An 18,969-nucleotide genomic window follows, 5' to 3' on the forward strand; every position below is an offset into this window, starting at 1 on the left:
AACCCACAGTCCCTGCCCTCAAGGACCTTATATTCTGATGGGGGAAACAGCATGTAATTAACTAGGTAGAGAGTATATAGCGTAATGCAAAATATTGTGTAAAATTAATCTGAAAGGGGAAGGCATTCGCCTGAGAAGAAAATGATGCAGAAAATTATTCTGACTTCTCTGAGTACTCCAGAACCTGGCCACCTTGAACAGAACAGCAACTGATTGTTTTGGGGAAGCTGTGTTACCAGAGGGGAAGTGGGGGAAATGAACCAAATCCCAGTCCCAGCCTCATACTTGAGACAAACCAGACCAGAGAGGCCTTAAAGCTGGAGGCAGCTGGTAAGCAGGCGGGGACGCGTGTATTACTATGAGGGGAGGGAGGAAGGGAAGGAAACGGCCCCACCAGCAGGCAGGGGATTCCCTCCCCACCCCCCAGCCCGGCGCATTTTTGACATACGCAGGAGAGATCCCCAAAGGGGTAGGAAGGGAGGGAAGGATTGCAACCCTCCGCAGGATATCCCTTGTGTGAATTTTTTTTTTAAATGATGAAATGACTCTTGGAATGGAAAGAAGAAACTGCGTGCTTGGCAGATTCCGACCTGGAGGCACTCCCGGGCCGGGGGATGGGTCCCCTGAGGCACCGGGTGGGAGAGGGGGGGCGGAGAGGAAGGAGGAAGGCCCCGGGTTCTCCAAGGCGACCCACATTTTCAGGAATGCAGCAGGGTCAAAGGCCCGCGATTTCTAGCGGCATCTCAAAGGGCCTGGCTGGAACCGCCGCCTCGCCGCGTCGGAGGATGACGGAGCCTCTCAAGACTTTCACCAAATATGGGCCGGGGCTGGAAATGTCCTGGACCTAGCGCCGCCGGAAATCTCGGATTCTGGCAACTACAGCGTCTCCTCCTTGCAAAATTCTAAATGAGAAAGGGGGCCGGGCCGGCTGCCTGCCGCCGCCAGCTCCTCTACCCCACCCACCCCCGACGGGCGGGCGGGCAACGTGCCTTCTTCCAGCGGGGGGGCATCTGCCAACCCCGAAACCCCTCCCTCTCCGCGCCGCAGCTGCACTGACAGCGTCTGGAGAGAGAGGCGCGGGCAGGGAGCGGACGGTCAGCCTGTCTGCCCGCGCTCCCCTGGACGGCTGCAGCGGGCTCTAATCCAAGACCAAAGTGTGTGCAGCCCCGAAGAGAAGGTAGTTTCACGAAAGCACAACAGAAGTCCACAGCATACAATAGAATGGAATGTTGAATCGAAGGAATATATCATTAGAACTCGAAGTGACTTAAATGTCCAGAGATGCTTGGTGGATTTTTTTGGGGGGAGGGGGGAGATGGGAAGGTTTACAACTGCTCAAGAGCGCTAGGTTGCTTTATCAAAGGCTCTAGTTTCAAACCCACTTACTGTGACCTTGGAGAAGGTCGCTTAGCCTCTCAGAGATCTGTTTCCTCATCTGTAAAATGAGACCAGTGTACTACATAATCTTCTAAGGTCGCTTCCCACTCTAAAGCTGTGCTCCTATATAAAAAAGGTGTACTGTCTCTTGGTATTTTTCTATTATCAATTCCCAATATTGTTTTCACCTGGAATTGATTCTAGGGTTCTTCCTCAATGGTCCTTTTGAGTAGGAAGGGATGGGGATGAGTCACAACTCTTGTTCAATTCTTGGGTTGTGGGAGAGGGTTGAACCGCTCCCAAATAAAAAAGTTGGCTATAAGTGTGAATGCGTGCATATTTGTAAACAAGCATGTACTATAGGCATATGGCCGAAATAGATGCATACCTGGGTATATGTGTGATGCTCTGTGTGTGTGTGTGTGTGTGTGTGTGTGTGTGTGTGTGTGTGTCGGGGGGTGGGGGATAGGGGGTAAGAGTAGGGTGGGGGAGGGGAGGTTATGACTGGGAAAACAAAATTCAGAGTTACTATTACTCTAAGTTGCTACCAGCCACACAAGTGGCCCCTTCTTTTTATCCTTTGTACTCCCCTGGCATCAGTAACGCAAGCACTGTCCCCACAGCTCGCCCCCAAGGCAGGAAGGAGCTGCAGAAGACAAACCCCTTCTCTGTGGCTCACAGCCCAAGGAAACAAGGCTGCCCGTTATTCCTGAAAAGGCACCATATGAAAAGAAAAGAAAAAAAAAAGAAAAAAAGACATCCAGCAGAATTAGCACCCGAAGCAACACTTACCCATAAACATTTGCACATTTCCCCCCAAGTCCGTCAACATGAAATGATCTTCTCTAGTTCTCTTAGAGGTGGAAACGAGAAGGCGACGAGACGTCTGGGGTTTCTGGACCATCCTTCAGACAGGAACGTGTGGAGCTGCGGCTTTTCCTCTCTAAAAGCCTATCCTTCGTTCGCAGTTGCACACAGGACATACTGTATGGTAACACTATGCATACAGGTTAATCGCAGCCCCTCCACTAGCTCCCCCCACCCCCTCATTTTCTCTCCTTGCTTCTCTCCTCCCGCTACTCCCCCTTTTCCCCCTTCTCTACCCCACCCTTGCTTTTTCACGGGCGGCTGGCTGGAAGGGTTTCTAAGTTTCTCCTCTCGGGCAGACTCTAGTCTTCCACCATCCTGTGGGGAACTAAAGCAACAAGCCCACACACCCTGTGTCAGAAACTTTAATCTGATTTTTCAAAGAATCCCTGGTATGGTATTTTTTTTTTGTAGTTCTGTGGTGGAGCAGATCATCCTTCTTTCCCCTCCCTTCCCTCCCCCATCACCAATAAATGAATAGGTTCTATACAACCAATTGGATTCTCCACTCTTATTTTCTTTTAAAGCATGATTGCGTGAAAAACAAGGAATTCCGAAGAATTTCCTGCCCTGGGAACAGAAGTGAAGTCTATATTTAACAACATTTAAAGCTGTCGAGAATGCTTTGTGGTTGGATAACAGAGGCAGAAAAATGTTAAAAATGCAGGCTACTGCTATACCAAATATGGAAATATTGTTACGTCTGGTGTCTGATTCACCATCTGGAAATACTTACAGCCATGAAGTCAAATAGAAAAGACGCCACAACAGAAGCCAGAAACTCTTCTCCCCAGTCTCCATTCTCTCTCCCCTTCCTCCTACCCCACCACCCCTCCTGAGTTCCTTCATTAACTAAAAATTGTTAAAGGAATCAAATTTGAGAAAGCAACATCCTAGCAGAAAGGATGGGTTTGGTTGTGAATGGGAGCAGGGCCTAGACCTTTCTTCATGTATTTGCTTACACTTTAACGATTTGATTTTATTGAATAGAAGCATTTGCCTTTAAAAGCCTTACATCAGGACCTTCTATCACAGCAAACACAGCATAAGGTATGGAGAATGAACACAGTCCTGATGTGGGAAATTCGATTCTTCATTTTCGAGGGAAAAGTGCAGTTTGTTCTAATAGCTTATCCTTGTCTGCTATAATAAAGGTCATGGAAAGTTCAATATTTCCTAGAAGTGTTGGCTTTGACTACCTAGGGGCTCCCTTGCTGAATTGGCTGGTTTATTTATTTATTTTCATGCAGAATAGGCCTAAAAATGAAAAGAATTGTAGTTTCTCCAATAGCATGCATTAAAGGATGTAGATTTAATTATTTGTGCATTGTCCATTAAAATGATGAGATCTGAGGTTGATTTTTACAGTTTTAACTTACCCATAAAATTCACTGAGGGTGTTAGTGATATTCAGTGAGTAGACTGCATTCACAGGGTCTTTAGTCAGAAAGCAGCAGGTAGAATATAACACACTTATAAACCATGTGGGACTATTTTTGTCATGGAAAAATGACACAGCTAGCTAGTACCTTTTAGAACAACATTTTTTTTTATTTCTACATACCGCATTTAAAAATAAGCCTAGACAGTTCAATGCAATTGCCCTGAGAAGGGAAGTTTCCAGCCCAAGGGATCCCAAGGTAAGGCTTTCACAATATTGTCAATTTCAGCTTCAGGGGCAGATTCCCAGGGGGGATTGTCCTTTGCCGCCCCGCCCCCACCCTCCAGACATTCAGCAAAATACAGCTGTGAGTGTAGTCCAAACTGGAATTTTTACAGAACCTGTGAATGTTTGAAATCAAAATAATTTAGAAGTCATCATTTCAGTTCCTGGTTAGCTACTCATCATCTACAACATGGGCTGAAGGAAGGGCTGACACCTACTCTATCTTTGAAATATAGGAAGTAAAAAGCATTCCCCCTGAGAACCTATTGCTTTTCCTCTAGAAACTGCAAATCCAAGCACTGAGCTGGGACAAAAGTAGGAACCTCCAAACATAAACAAGCTTGAGATGGGGGTCGTAGCGGAGAAGAGGAGAGAAGAGCTTTGCTTGGGAAGTTGCCCGACAATGGGAAATGGCTTGTTTTACTTTCATTCATAAATGCCAGTGTTAATCTGCAATAAGCATTCTTGACTCATATACAGTAGGCTAAAGATTTGAGACATGTTCAGTAATGAATATACGCATGGATCAGAAAGACTTCCTCTCCTTCCTAGTCTCCCCCCTCCTTCCTCCTCTCCCCCTCCTCTCGCCACGGCTGAAAAGATACTTTTACTCTGTCTCTCAGTGTAAATAAAACAGTTCGCTGCCTTGCAGGGATGAAAGTTTTAGGAGCCTGCCTATTAAAATAAAAATCAGCAAACAAATATACTTTTGTTCCTCCCTCTCGGGTCCTCCCACCCTCCAACCCCCAACGGGTTCTTCATCTGTTTCCCTGGTCCCCACTGCTCTGGCTATCACTTTCCCCAGTCTACATCACAAACCTCCCCTTTCCCCCCAGCCTGCAGCAAGGAAAATCCTCCCAGATCTAAATGGTTAGTTAAAGCGGAAAAAATGGACTGTTTTCTTGATGGGTCTGGGACAAAAAAGGTGCAAGGAAGCCAGGGGAGGCGCTTGGATGGAGCCCGCGCCAAAGAAACATTCCTGAGATGTTTGAGAATTCTGGAACGCTCAGACAGCGCCTACGTCACTCAGCTGCATACACGCGGCGGCCCTGGGCTCAGGGTATAAAAGGCGCAGTCCTCCGCTCCTCCGCACACTGCAAGAGAATCTCCCCTGAAAGCGTGCTGGGTGACCTCGGCAGCTGCAAGTAGACTGCAGCGACCACTCTGGCTGCGCCTCCGATATCCGAGGAAGAAGTCGCGCCCGCTCCCGGATCGTTAAGCCCTCTCTCCAGAGGCAGATCCAGACCCCAGCACCAGCCTTCAAGTCCGGGCTCAAGAGTTTCTCAGGCTCTGCCCGAAGTTAGCCTCGCGTGTTTCTCTTTTTCTTTTCTTCTTCTTTCTTTCTTTCTTTTTTTTTTTTTTTTTTTTTGCTGCAATAGCACGAGAGCTATTCCTGCGCCTAACAATGAGCACCCAGGCAGCCAGAAGTCTCGCCTTTACTGTCACCTTGTTCCATTTAGCCAGACTGGTAAGTTTTGCAGTCCTCTTAACTGCTTGCTTCCCTCCTCTTCTAGCCCGGTCCCCTACGCTGTCCCCAGTCCCAAACCGCAGCCCTGGGTGGGGAGAGGGGCGAGAGGAAGAGCCTTTTTGTAGTAAGCCTTCCATTATCGAACCTCCTCTGTCCCTGGCAAACCTTGAGACTTTCCCGGGAATGAACTTGGCCACCTTAGAAGCCACTCGGGGCTGGCCGGAACAGTGCGTTAGATCAAAGCCTTGAGATGTCCCTTGCCCGGGGGGTACTTTGCATTCTGCAACCTTTCCTTGTGTTTCTTTTCGGTTTCAGGCTCTCTCCACCTGCCCAGCCTCCTGCCAATGTCCCCTCGAGGTACCTAAATGTGCCCCAGGAGTGGGGCTGGTTCTGGACGGCTGCAGATGCTGCAAAGTCTGTGCTAAACAGCTTAACGAAGACTGCAGTAAACTTCAGCCTTGCGACCACACCAAGGGTCTGGAATGCAACTTCGGCGCCAGTTCCACGGCTCTGAAGGGAATCTGCAGAGGTGAGATGCTTGCGGTTTGGGCCTCCTAAAACAACAACAACAATAACAATAATAATAGCCCCCTGGAGTCCAGAAGTTTGGTCATACTGAGGCCATGTATGGCTATGCTTTGTTGTTGGTAGCTTGGCAGAAAGGCAGATGATTTCAGCAGTCTGGAATGCAATTCAGTATGTCTGGGCCCCGCTAAAAGCCCATACGGAAAAGTGATTCCTGACTAACTTATTGTTCTAGTCTTGGGTCTCCGGGGAATTGTAGGGGAACTTTACCATAAATTGAATTTAACAGTAGAAAATACATAGGAGCTCCAAGCAGTGATTGGGAATGTTAACCCTATCTCTTCTCCCTCCTCTTCTTTTTTGGTCATCTCTGCAGCCCAGTCCGAGGGAAGACCTTGTGAATATAACTCCAGAATATACCAGAACGGTGAAAGTTTTCAACCCAACTGTAAACACCAGTGCACGTGTATCGACGGGGCGGTGGGGTGCATTCCTCTGTGCCCACAAGAACTGGCGCTTCCCAACTTGGGCTGCACCAACCCCCGGCTGGTCAAAGTGGCCGGACAGTGCTGTGAAGAATGGGTATGTGACGACGACGTCGCCAAAGATGCCCTGGATGACATGGACGGTTTCATGGGCAAGGGGCTTGGAATAGGAGCCTCTGAAATTGAACTCACTAGAAACAACGAGTTAATTGCCATCGGAAAAGGAGGCACACCTCTAAAACAACTTCCTGGTAAGAAGCCGCTGAGACTTGTGAAAGAAGTAGTTGAATGAATCCTCTTATAAGTTTTAAACTGTGAGATGCTTAAAAGCTTGCTTCTATGTGCATAGTGGAGCATTGAAAACTTATAATAACTCTCTTCTTCTCTCTTTCCCTTCTCCCCCTCCTCCCCACTCCCATTACAGTTTTTGGATCCGAGCCACGCATCATATATAACCTATTCCATAGCCAGAAATGCATTGTTCAAACAACTTCATGGTCCCACTGCTCGAAGACTTGTGGAACTGGTGTCTCGACCAGAGTAACCAATGACAACCCCCAATGCCGCTTGGTTAAAGAAACCAGAATTTGTGAAGTGCGCCCCTGTGGCCAGACAGCATACAGCACACTCAAGGTCAGTTTCTAACTTAAGAGTATTTGGAAGCCCAGCTTCGTGGAAATTGTTACCAGGCACACGTGCCATGGTTTTTCTTCCCAGAGAAATAATTCCTGGCTTTATTTTTTCCCCCCACCTCTTCTTACAGAAGGGAAAGAAATGCAACAAAACGAGGAAACCCGCCGAGCCTACGAAGTTTACCTTTGCAGGATGCACCAGCCTCAAAAAGTACCGGCCCAAGTACTGCGGCAGCTGCGTGGATGGGAGGTGCTGCACGCCCCAGCAGACCAGGACCGTCAAAGTCCGATTCCGCTGCGAAGACGGGGAGTTGGTCACCAAGAACGTCATGATGATCCAATCTTGCAAATGCGTCCACAACTGCCCACATGCCAGCGAGGGCACTTTCCCATTTTACAGGCTGTTCAATGACATTCACAAATTTAGGGACTAAACGGCCCTTTGGGCTGGAGTGGGAAACTGAGGGGAGGCAGTGTCGGAATTGGAAATACCAAGACACGTGGGGCTGGGGAGGATGGGGAGGGGGAAGGAACCCTATTGTAGAAGTGACGCCTTGCTCATTCTTGAGTCACCTTAAAGGTATTTTTGAAACTTCCGCGTGCACTGCGCAGATGGACACTAAGGCAAACGAGATTTGAGAATACTTAATGCTTCATAGTATTGGAGCACTTTTTTATTGCTTCGTTTTGGAGCCTGTTATGTCGACAACATTCTGCTTTCTGTTTGTAAATTATTTGGTAAACATCTCTCTCTCTCTCTCTCTCTCTCTCTCTCTCTCTCTCTCTCTCTCTCTCTCTCTCTCTCTCTCTCTCTCTGCCTTTTTAAAAAGAGATGATGTGATTAGTGAGACACCTGAAGACTTTTTGACCCTTTTTCCAGAAGCAAATTGGAGAACTTTCCACCCTTCCCTGATGTGGCACTCTGTGAGTGTGAGCCTGAGTGGCAGCTATGATGTACCAACTGCATCTGAACTGCAAACAGAAACCAGCTGTTTTAAGACTGAATGTTTTTATTTATCAAAAAAAAAATGTAGCTTTTCTTGGGAAAAATGTAATACTGGAATAAGTTGTAAATGATTTTAATTTTATATTCAGTGAAAAAATTTATTTATGGAATTAATCATTTAATAAAGAAATATTTACCTAACTTTTGAGTATGACTCATAGATTTAGAGCCGGAAGGGACTTTAGAGGTCATCTAAGCAAAGCTTACTTTGCAGATGGGGAAACTGAGGTCAGGGAAGGTGAAGTGATTTGTCCATATCACATAGGTAATAAGTAACAGAGCTGAGATTCAAACTCAGGGCCTGTGAATGGAGGTTTAGCCCTGTTGCCAAGGTACCCTACATGTTTTCCTAGACAGTCTGGCAATTTGAGGGAAAAAAAAATTACAAACTGGAAATTATTGCTTCTATGCCTTCAGTGGAGAAAATCTTGGAATTAAGTCACAAAATAAGGACATAATGAGGAAACAATGTATATGATAACAACTAGTGACTTTTCCTCATAGCTCAGAGCTTTCCGAAATAGACTATTTTACTCCCCCATACAAGTACAGTCTATGAAGTGGGTACAATAGAGTCACTAGGCACTAAATCTTAGACATTTGAAAAGCCTTTCAATTTATTGTATGTGAGAGTATGAGTCAGGAGAGGGAAGACATCCATTGATGCAAGTATTAGCTAATCTACTTGCCTCTTAACAGAGGGGAAATGAACCCAAGGTGCAGAATGAGCCATAAATTTTTAGATACGGCCAATTCAGGAATATGTTTTGAATATGCCTATTTGTTATAAGGGTTTCCTTTTTCTTTCCTTTTTTTTTATAATGGCCAGAGGGAGAAGAAAGAAATGCTTGTTGATTGAAAAGAATAATTTTTTTTTTTAAAGAAAGCATAGAGAGGAAAGAGTAGCATCCAGGAAAAGGTGATCAGTAATGTCAAATGCTGCAGAGAGGTCAAGGAGGATCAGGATTGAGAAAAAGGCCATTAGATTTGACAATTAAGAGATCATTGGTAATTTTGGAGAGAGCAGTATCTATGATGTGGGGGGGAGTTGGGTGAGGGTGGGGGGAGAGCATCAACAAAACCCTTAGAAACAGAACAAGAAAAATCACTTAATTCACAACCCAGGCTGCTCACACTAGGGATGTAGTAGCCTTGGTCTTTTATCAGGTCATGCTTGCTGCTTATAGCCTCCACCTTTTAAATAATATCCTTTCTAAAATGTAGATTAAAAATGCTTCATTAAAAGGATACTTGGCTGAATGATGGATTGAGCCTGGTTTCCCCCATCCCTCTCTACAGTGATTCGCTGCAAATTAAAGCATTTGGGTTTAAAGGGCAGAAAAAAAAAGGGGGGAGTGGGGGTGGGGAACGAATCCTGCCATCTGGAGAAGGCAAGGCAAGTGTGCTGTCCCTAAATGAGCTTGAAGCAATGACTTGTGTTAATCCTAATAAGCCAGTGATTAAGTAAACATGCTATTAAGTGGAAAGGAATGCCAGGAATTTCAAGTACTTTTCCAATAGAGAGGAGAGACCTGGTTGCCTCCTCCTCCCCCTTCTCTTTTTTTTATAATTACACTTTATATTGGGGGGATGTGAATGGAGTTTGGCTGTCCAGAGGGTCAAAGGCTAGATGACTGGCATTCTTGAAGAAAAAGACCTGTTCAATGGGGCCAGGAGGAGTTGAGAAGGCTGTATCAATGTTTGGGAAAATGCTGGTCGCCTGTTGTTGAGAAATCGGCATCTATAGAAAGAGTGGACAATAAACCTTTCATAGAAAGACTTTCCTTTCATCATTCCTCCCTCCTTGGCTTCAGTTCACATCCATCGGGAAATATTTCGGCCTGCTCTCCATTAAGAGTACTTCAAATTTCAGGCTGTAAGTGAAGGCAGGTTTGGGGGTTTTCTGAGGAGAGGAGGTAGCTGATGGGGCCCACTGGGGTGATTTCTCAAAAGTTAACTTTCAATGCTGTTGCCTAAGCAAGTAGCCAATACTATATAAACTTTGAACTTGCAACTTTATTAAAATCTAAGGAATTTAAGTATAAACACAATTTTAAAATAATGTGGTCAAGTGTCTGGCCCCCCAAATTACAACCTATGTCATTTTAGAAATAGGGATTTTGCCTGAGGTTGCCCAGACTTTAGGTGTTTGGGAATTCAAGTACCACCTTGCCCCCACGGTCTTGAATGCAGTTAAACTTGTCTGTGCTATAGAAAGGGTAACATAATAAAGGTGTGAGGTTTCCCTAATACATTCTTGCTGAATACTCATATAGATCCAGGGATGGGATTTACACATTCCCAGACCCAGATCCTGAAACTATGGTCCCACTATGGAAGATCTCCCGAATTGCCTCTTGGGAAGAGGTCAACAGGCACCCCTTTCCAGACTGTAAATGTCTAGGAAGATGTATTTGACCAAACAGGCCCAATTGTGAAATGAATACTGACAAGTCGAATAACCAGTACTTTCACATCAAAAGAGGGATAATTAGAAGGCTGGGAGGGGCTTTAATATTGCCCTAGTAAATTCTAAATAGGCTGATAGACAACAGCTGATTTTGTTCAAAGTTAAGAGTGTACAGTTTATAGCCAGAGATCAATAAAACCAAATTATTTCCATTTCTCATAAATGTTGGGAGAAAACCCGGAGATACAAAAATAGCAAAGAAACAAATTAAGAGATTTAGGACAGATTGGTTTCGTCTGCTGCTAATTTCTGTTCTGAGTCTAGAATGGAAATCTATACATCTCTCCAAAAGAAAAAAAATCCGTACCTTAAATAGTTAGCATTTATACAGCAATTTAAGGTTCACTAAGTGCATTATAAATATTATCTCATTTTATCCCCATAACAATGCTTGGAAGGTAGGTTTTATTATTATCATTATTCCCATTTTACAGATGAGGAAACGGAGGTGAAATGGAGGTTAAATGACTTGCTAGGATCACACTGTTAGTAAGTATCTGAGACTGGATTTGAACTCAGATCTTCCTAATTATATCTCACATCTGTCACATATGATAAAACGATCTATATGTATATAGTAAAGATCTTGTTTAATTCTCACGTTGCTGTGCAAAACCCCTGGGGGTCTCAGTCTTTTTCATGGTGGAAATTTTAAAACTAAGATCTCCAAGACAATCTCAGATTTGGGCTCTGATTATGGAGTCAGATAGCATGGATTCAAATCCATTGGCTTTTTGATCTTGGGAAAAATCTCTTCCCTGGGTCTCAGTTTCCTTGGTCATACAATGGGGGGCGGTGAGGGAGTGGGTGAGTTTGGAATAGATGGATTGTAAGATCTATTCCTGTTCTATAACTGTGATCCTAGATATTTACGTGAAACCTAAGAAATTGATATGGTGCCATAGCAACGTAGATTTAGAACAGGGAAGGACATTAAAGGTCATATCAATGTAAACTCCTAGAAGGCAGAGTGTTTCATTTTTCTTGTTGCATCCCCAGGGTCTAATGCTTGGAACAAAGTAGGCTCTTAGTAGAGGTGTGTCAATTGATTGACTCATTGATTGATTGAGCCCTCATTTGACAAATAAAGAACTGAGGTCCTCAAGGTGGACTCAAGTGACTTTTGAAAAGAATGAATATGTTCTCAGGTATATACAAAACTTTATCTTTGAGTGATTTCTCCAGTAGTAGCGACGAATTTATACTCATTTTCAAGTCACCTGATCAGAATTAAGTGTCTAGTTTGTGGTCACGGGAAAAGAATAAAACTAACTATACTGAGGACTTTGATCTCGTTAACACCAACAAACAACCCAGCTTTTGAGATTTAGCCAGTATTACAATTCTCTGTCTCTCTGTCTCTGTCACTCTCTGTCTCTCCATTGCTCTCTCCATCCTTCTACCCATCCATTCACCTATCCATTACTCTCTCCATCCATCTATCCATTTAACCATCCATCTATCTATCCATCCACCTATCTAATCTAATCTATCTATCTATATCTTGTGAGTAGAAAATAATTATTAGGGAATTAATAAGATTATCTGGGTAGTTGGCAATCTGGGCTTCTATGTAATTTAACCAGGGTTATGCATTGTAGGATCATAGATTTAAAGGCTGGAAGGGACTTTGATGGTCATCAGTTCTAGTCCCTTCACTTTACAGATGAGGAAACTGAGGCATAGGAAAGGTAAGGGATTTGGCCAAAGTCACATAGAGTACAAGTACTAGAGTAGAGATTAGAACCTAGCTTCTCTGATGCTAAATTAGCTGACACCACTGGACCTACCACTTGGTCAAGAAAAAAATTATAATATTCCTTTCAAGAAAACTGAATTTTAAAATTAAAAAAAAATTGTTTGAGGTACATTCTTTTCCAACTTTCATTCTCAGAAATAGGCCTTTTTTTTTGATAATGTTCTTAAACTCAGGATAAACACTCACCCCACCCACCCACCCCCAGTTATAGCGTGCCATTAAGCAGAATGCTAGAAATGTATGAAGCCATATCTGTGGAATGGCTTGAGGATTCAGTCAAAGCAAAGCAGAGAGCTTGATGGAGAACAGATGTGTGAAGAAAAAAAAATCCAGGAAGAGATGCTCACTTCAAAAATCCTGGTTCTTTCTAAAAATAGTGTAATCCCTGGACACCTCTCTTACTACGGAACAACTTAGTAAGCCAGGCCATAGAAACTCACTGTCATAGGGAGAATTTGAACTGAGAAAAAAAAAAGAGCGAAAAATAATTACTTTTCAATCAACTTGCTGCTATAAACACTCCTCCCCTCCTCTTTCTATGCCTAGCTGTCTTGGGATGACATGGATCGTATTTACCAATTCCATTTCTAACTCAGTATCCCATTTTCTAGAGGCCTTCAAACTGGTGGCCAGATAATTTAATGAAAGTTCATCAAAGATGTTCAATTCATCCAGTCCTCCTCTGAATAGAACCAGCAATTCTGTGACTATTTCCTGGGCTGGGGGCTGGGTGACCCTCCCCCACAGCTGCCACCGATACCAGCTTGTGTGTGGAAACAAACCTTTTGATTTCACAGTGTCACAAATTGAAAACTGGTAGGCAGATCTGAGATTATCCAATGCCCTCATTTTATAGCTGAAGAAGCTCTGAACTCTAAAGGAAGATTAAATATTTTCCCCAAGGTACCATAGGTAACAAAAGACGAAGCCAGGCTTCAAGCCTAGGTCCTCTCTCTTCAGTGCCAACACCCTTTCCATCCTGCCTCCTCGCGTCTTCATTTGACTGTGGTCAGGGGTGTAGTGGATAGACGACTGGATCTGGGCTTGGGAAGACCTGAGTTCAGATCTTTCCTCAGACACTTAAACAAACTCTGTGTCCTTTGGGCAAGGCACTTAAACTCATCAGTAAACTGCGTGTAATAATAGCACTTCCCTTATGTGACTGTTGTGAAGATCAACCTTTTTAAAATGTGCAAACGTTAAAGAGCTACATAAATGTTTTGTTAGCGTTTAGTCATTCTTCAGTCACGTCCAACTCTTTGTGACCCCTTTTGGGGTTTTCTTGGCAAAGAAACTAGAGTGATTTGCCATTTCCTTCTCCAGATGAAGAAACTGAGGCAAACAGGGTTAAGTGACTTGCCAAAGGTCACAATGCCAGGCACATAGTAGGCACTTAATAAATACTTATTTCCTTCCTTCTTTTCCCTTGAATCAGAAAAACAAAACGAACCAAAACTAAGTTAACTGTTCAAAATCTGTTCAGAGGGAGGTAAACACTTAATTACAGGCCCTCATTAGGTATGTAATTTTAGATTCCTGTTAGCAGAATAAAAAATATCAGAAATCTCCCTTTAGCTATTTGATAATTTTGAAAACAACAGGTCTTCGTTGGAAAGGGGCCCTCACCTTTGGTGAGATCTCCTTGAAATGCAGGGGAGGCTTGGGCACTTGCTATAGATAGATAGAGCTCATCAATTAAGATTAATGTCAAAATGTTTCGACACACTGATAACCGCTCCCACGAGAAGAAAAACACTTCTGGGTGTCATCCATCCCTTGCTCAACATTTGCTCTGTTCAGTTATCCCATTGGAGGGCCAGGTCCTTGAAAGTAAGTCCCTTGTCTCATCCAATTCAAACATTTATTAGGCTCCTAGCATAATAAGTGTAAGGATTTTACACAAAAACATAGGCGATACAAAGCCAAAAATGAAATAATTTCTGCCCTCAAGGAGTTTATATTCCAGAGGGAGGAGGGGTAGAACATAGCAGGTTTAGATAAGTAAATCCAAAGTATAAGAAGGAATCATGGTACAGTGGAAAGGCTACCAGCTCTGGGATAAGACCTGGGTTCAAATTCTACCTTTGTCTGTGAAGGTATGACTATGAGCAAGTCTTTTAACCCCCACAGGTCTCAGTTTCCTCATCTGTAAAATGATTGGGGGAGAGGAGGCTGGAGTAGGTGGCCTCTGAGCTACTTTCCAAACTATAGATCTAGGATCTCATGGTTCTAAGGACAGGCAGCATCGAATAGTATGAAGGGGGAATGACCCAGGAAACTGGGTTCAAAGTATTTCCCCTCTTATTACTGACAGTTCTGAGCTCTGGTAATCAATTTAATCTTTAAGTACCCCCAGACAATTCTCTAAGATTGATGTGTTGACAATCTCCACTGATGAAAGTTGTTTCCATACCTGGAGTTTCCTACTCTAAAGAAATAAGTAATTTAAAGGAGAGTGAACTATTAACTGAAGAGGAATCAGGAAAGTGTAGTTACAAAGGAATTCTAGATTAATTTCACGAGGAAAAAGATGACTAACAACCAGGACAGGTCAGAAAGGGCTTCTTGTAGGAGGCTTGTGCAATGGGCTTCCTCTTCATTCCTGATCCCCAGTGCTTACCCATGGTGTCTTGTAGACATCTTGCATCTAACTCTTTCACCATGCCCTGGCTTTACTGTAAAATGCCCATTAGTGTGACTTCCAGAATCGTCATTGGATGTATCAAGCAGTGTCATCAGATGCTTGAAATTAGAGGAGGACTTTAAGGTTTTTGGCTTCAAAACCCACAAAGTTTGATCTGCACCATAATAGGAAAAACTGTTTCCGCTTTGGTCTCTATGGACTGCAGGATGACAAGCTACTTTTCATTGGGCCGACAAGAGGTGTACTCTTCTGTCGAGGTCCAGGCATGCACCTCCCATTAAGTTTCATGGGAATTACCTTCGGAAATCCCCCTGCACATCAGTAGGAAAGCCAGACTCCAGGGAGGGACTGGGGGATGGGGTGGTGGTGGTGGGGGATCATTCCTGGCACAACAAACTTGAAATGGGAAAAAAAAACTGGTGCTACCACATTGTCAACTAGACCTTGAACAGTTAATAAAAATAAAATTTGACTTCCTTACAGGATATCCTCAAAGCATCTGGCAGGTCTCAAGATTGGGGGGAGAAGGGGAAATCAATCAGAGCTCTGACACAGTCAACAGAGCTTTTTTCCCCATAAAGAGTAGCTGCTATCACTGAGCTGCTATCAGCTGAAGCAGCATGCCCAAGAGACAGAGGTTTATGGGGATAGATAGATGCTCCCACCTGACACCTTTGCTCACTATCCATGAATTAGAATTCCACACCTAGCCATTTGTTATTCTTAATATCCACTCTTCACCTCCCCAAAAGACTTTTTTTTTCCTTTTAGAATTTTAAGCCCTAATTTTGCAGGTAAATAGAAAGAGCACCATGGAACTGTCTTCCTTTGAGACTGTGCTGAAAAGTCACTTTCGATATAAGATCACATACTGCGTATGTATCTTGTATATATATTGTCTTCCCCATTTGAACATAAGCTCTGATGCCACATTGAACCCCACTGACTGGAAAACCTGAGTTTGACTTCTGATTCTGACACTTAATACCTACAGGGCTCTGGGTGGGTCACTTAACTTCTCAGTCCCCTTTGATGTAAAATAGGAACAATAATATTTATGTTACCAACCTCACAGGGTCACTGTGGGGAAAGTAGTTGTGAACCTTAATGGGTTATACAAACAAGTTAACAAAGGAGAAGATAATTTTTTATCTAGAAAGGCTACGTAAGAGAACATCCTCCAGCAGGGAAATAATGTTTAAATAAGAGAGCATTTATTTTCTTCTTGTAGCAAGAAATTTTGCTCAAATAGCATGGAATAAGTGTGAGATCTGATGTCAGAGATCTAGGTTTAAATCTTCCTCTCCCAGCTGGGTGACCTTGGGCAAGTCACTTCACTTTCTCTGGTCCTTAAAAGAGTCCATAAAATGGAGTCTTAAAGGCATCCACGAAATGAGGGGGTTGGATCAGATGACCTCTGGGGTCCAAATCTACGATTCTTAGTGTGTCTACGTGTGCTTTTAATTACTTACTCATAGTGCTCTACATATGTACTCATGGTACACAGTAGGTGTTTAATAAACGTTTGTTGAAGAGACAACAAGCCATTTTCATTTACTCAACGATATACACAATGTTATCTCCCTGTAGATTCTACACGCACTCTCTATACTCCTCTGCTAAACTCTTTTTCTAATTCTTTGTGGTATGAGTAACCTAGTACTTGGGTAGCTAGGTGGCCCAGTGAATAGAGTGCAGGGCCTGAAGTCAGGAAGATTCATCTTCCTGAGTTCAAATCTAGCCTCAGACACTTCCTACCTGTGTGACCCTGGGTAAGTTATTTAACTCTGTTTGCCTCAGTTTCTTCACCTGTAAAATGAGCTGGAGAAGGAAATGGCCAATCGCTCCACTATCTTTGCCAAGAAAACCCCAGATGGGATCACAAGGAATCAGACAGAGCTGAAATGACTCAGCAGTGACAAACCTCCTATTTGCTTCTGGGTCCTTGAAGGTTATACCAGCAGAGAGTGATTTTACCAAGATGGGAAGGGTTTGAGAAGGGGGGTCATTAACAGGCTGTTTGAGGGGTCCCAGAGCCGACTTGGAGAGGCCTACTATGAGAAAGGTGGCTCTGAGATAAGATCGATTTATTTATTGTTTTTGTAACAGTGACCCAAGGGAGAGCCAAAAATGTACCATGGCCCTCTGGGTCATACCCTGCTCCGTCCGCTTCCACCCAGCCACATTGGATGCTACAGATCAAATTCAGGCTTTAAGTCAATTCCATTTAACAAGCATAAGGGAAGAAGTGTGGATTAGACCAAAGAGACCACCCTGTTTCTCCAGAGGCAGGAAGACCTGGGTTCAAGTCTCACCTCTGACAAACACATGCAAGTCTATTAACCTCTTGGTGCCTCAGACGACTCTCTAAGAGTAGAGGGCATCTAAGTGGTACAATATATGAAAGCGGGGAAGGTGGGGCCTGGAGTCTGGAAGACCTGAGTTCAAATTTGGCTTTAGCAGCTTACAAGCTGTGTGACTCTGGGCAAGTCACTTAACCTCTGTTTGCCTCAGCTTCCTCATCTGTAAAATGGAGATAGTGACAGCACCTACCTCTGTTATGAGTGTCAAATGGTATAATAATTATGAAGCCCGTAGCACAGTGTCCGGCACATGGTAAGCGCTCTGTGAATGTTAACTGTTGTTATTTCTATAAAATGGGGAGAATAATAGCAGGGTCAGATAGTGAGCGCTGTGTAAAAGTCAGTGATCATCTTTGTTGTGATATTCAAGAGCAGCTGTAGATCTGCACTGATGGGGAGCTCCTTACACATAGGCACACACACATATACCACACACCACACACACACCACACACACATGCACAGACACACCACACACACACAGACCCCACACACATACACACCACACACATACACACCACACACATACACATCATATACACACACACACACATACACATACCACACACATACACACACATACACACATATATAAACACACACATCTTAAGTGCAGACCCCAAATACATACCAGATACTATGCTAGATGCTGGGCACACAGAGACAAAAATAAAACATTCCCTATCCTCAACATACCCAAACATATCCTAACCCTACCTTACATTCTATTAGAAGTATACAATATAAGCAAAGATAAATGAAAAGTGTGACAATTAAAAAATTCTGAGAGACACAGTTTTTGGGTAATTTAATCATTTTACTAATAAGACGAGCACCTTTATCAATAAAAAGATGGTCATTTGGCTCATGGCAGCTGGCTCACAGTTTGAAGAGTAGGTGTTCCCCAGGGTAGGAATCAATCCTGATTGGTTAACAATTAATGAGAGAAAGAATATTACAATAAGGGGCTGAAAGTGACATCATGTCACCCTTGGACAGAGAGACTTATCTCTACACCCAGATCACCCCCAGCCTTGGGCGATCTATTCAAAGAATCTATGCCCCACTCAACCCTGGGCAGAACACAATGGCTACTCTACCTGGGAGTCTAATCTCATGATCAGCAATGTTCTTCAAGAGACTGAACTTTTAAAAATCAGGACTTCAGGGAAAAAAGGGGGGGAACTCTGGATCTCCCCAAATCATTGGTTATTAATAATTCTTTCTCTCATTAGGATCCTGAGATAACACATTTAGAGGAGGAAAGGACCTAAGAAACTCCCAGTAATGCAAAGTCTTTCCAAAAGGAGGGAATAGTAAGAGTGAGGGGGTAACAGGAAAGGCCTTGTGTAGGTAATGGCACCTGAGCAATGTCTGGAAGGAACCTAAGAATTCCAAGATTCGGAGGTAAGGTGGGAGTACATTCCAGACGCATCACGTACCTGGAAAGAGATGGCAGGCCAATTTCCTGGTGGTGGAGTGATTGGGAAAGGGGTGAGAGAAACCCTGTCCTGATACCAGGCTCTCCAAGATGGCCCCAGGACCACACAGACATTCCAAATGGGCACTTGTCATGGATGTTGCAGAGGGGATTCCTCTGAAGGTTGGGGTGGATTAGTCGACCACTGAAATCATAGATTCATAGGAATGTAGATTAAGAACCTGCAGGGACCTTTGTTCAGCTCTCTCATTTTACAGATGAGGAACC

At 43.8% G+C, this 18,969-nt stretch overlaps 1 protein-coding gene and 2 long non-coding RNA genes across 3 annotated transcripts in view; 2 read left to right on the plus strand and 1 right to left on the minus strand.

Annotated features, from left to right (window-relative positions):
- Window positions 1–2,397, minus strand: part of LOC110209948 (uncharacterized) — a 58,933-nt gene extending 56,536 nt beyond the window's left edge. The window contains exon 1 of the long non-coding RNA XR_013487392.1: window positions 2,170–2,397. This is a non-coding gene — a long non-coding RNA (uncharacterized LOC110209948). The remainder of the gene's footprint in view (window positions 1–2,169) is intronic.
- On the plus strand, window positions 219–1,699 carry LOC144457441 (uncharacterized). The gene is made up of 2 exons (XR_013486745.1): window positions 219–330; window positions 703–1,699. It is a non-coding gene; the product is annotated as an uncharacterized LOC144457441 (long non-coding RNA).
- A 2,591-nt stretch (window positions 2,398–4,988) lies between the features above and the next one.
- Window positions 4,989–8,167, plus strand: CCN1 (cellular communication network factor 1). Its single transcript, XM_020988739.2, has 5 exons — window positions 4,989–5,378; window positions 5,694–5,907; window positions 6,280–6,639; window positions 6,813–7,021; window positions 7,152–8,167. Exons 1-5 carry the CDS (start codon window positions 5,316–5,318, stop codon window positions 7,452–7,454), a joined length of 1,149 nt encoding a protein of 382 aa, XP_020844398.1. The 5' UTR covers window positions 4,989–5,315; the 3' UTR covers window positions 7,455–8,167.
- Window positions 8,168–18,969: the final 10,802 nt, after the last annotated feature.

This window comes from Phascolarctos cinereus, unplaced genomic scaffold (genome assembly GCF_003287225.1).
Source record: "Phascolarctos cinereus isolate Bilbo 61053 unplaced genomic scaffold, phaCin_HiC Scaffold_5;HRSCAF=322, whole genome shotgun sequence".
NCBI lineage: Eukaryota > Metazoa > Chordata > Mammalia > Diprotodontia > Phascolarctidae > Phascolarctos > Phascolarctos cinereus.

Coding starts and splice junctions, on each gene's coding strand:
- CCN1 (XM_020988739.2), top strand. CDS start 5,316: ATGAGCACCCAGGCAGCCAGAAGTCTCGCCTTTACTGTCACCTTGTTC. Junction 5,379..5,693: donor TGTTCCATTTAGCCAGACTG/GTAAGTTTTGCA, acceptor TTTCGGTTTCAG/GCTCTCTCCACCTGCCCAGC. Junction 5,908..6,279: donor TCTGAAGGGAATCTGCAGAG/GTGAGATGCTTG, acceptor TCATCTCTGCAG/CCCAGTCCGAGGGAAGACCT.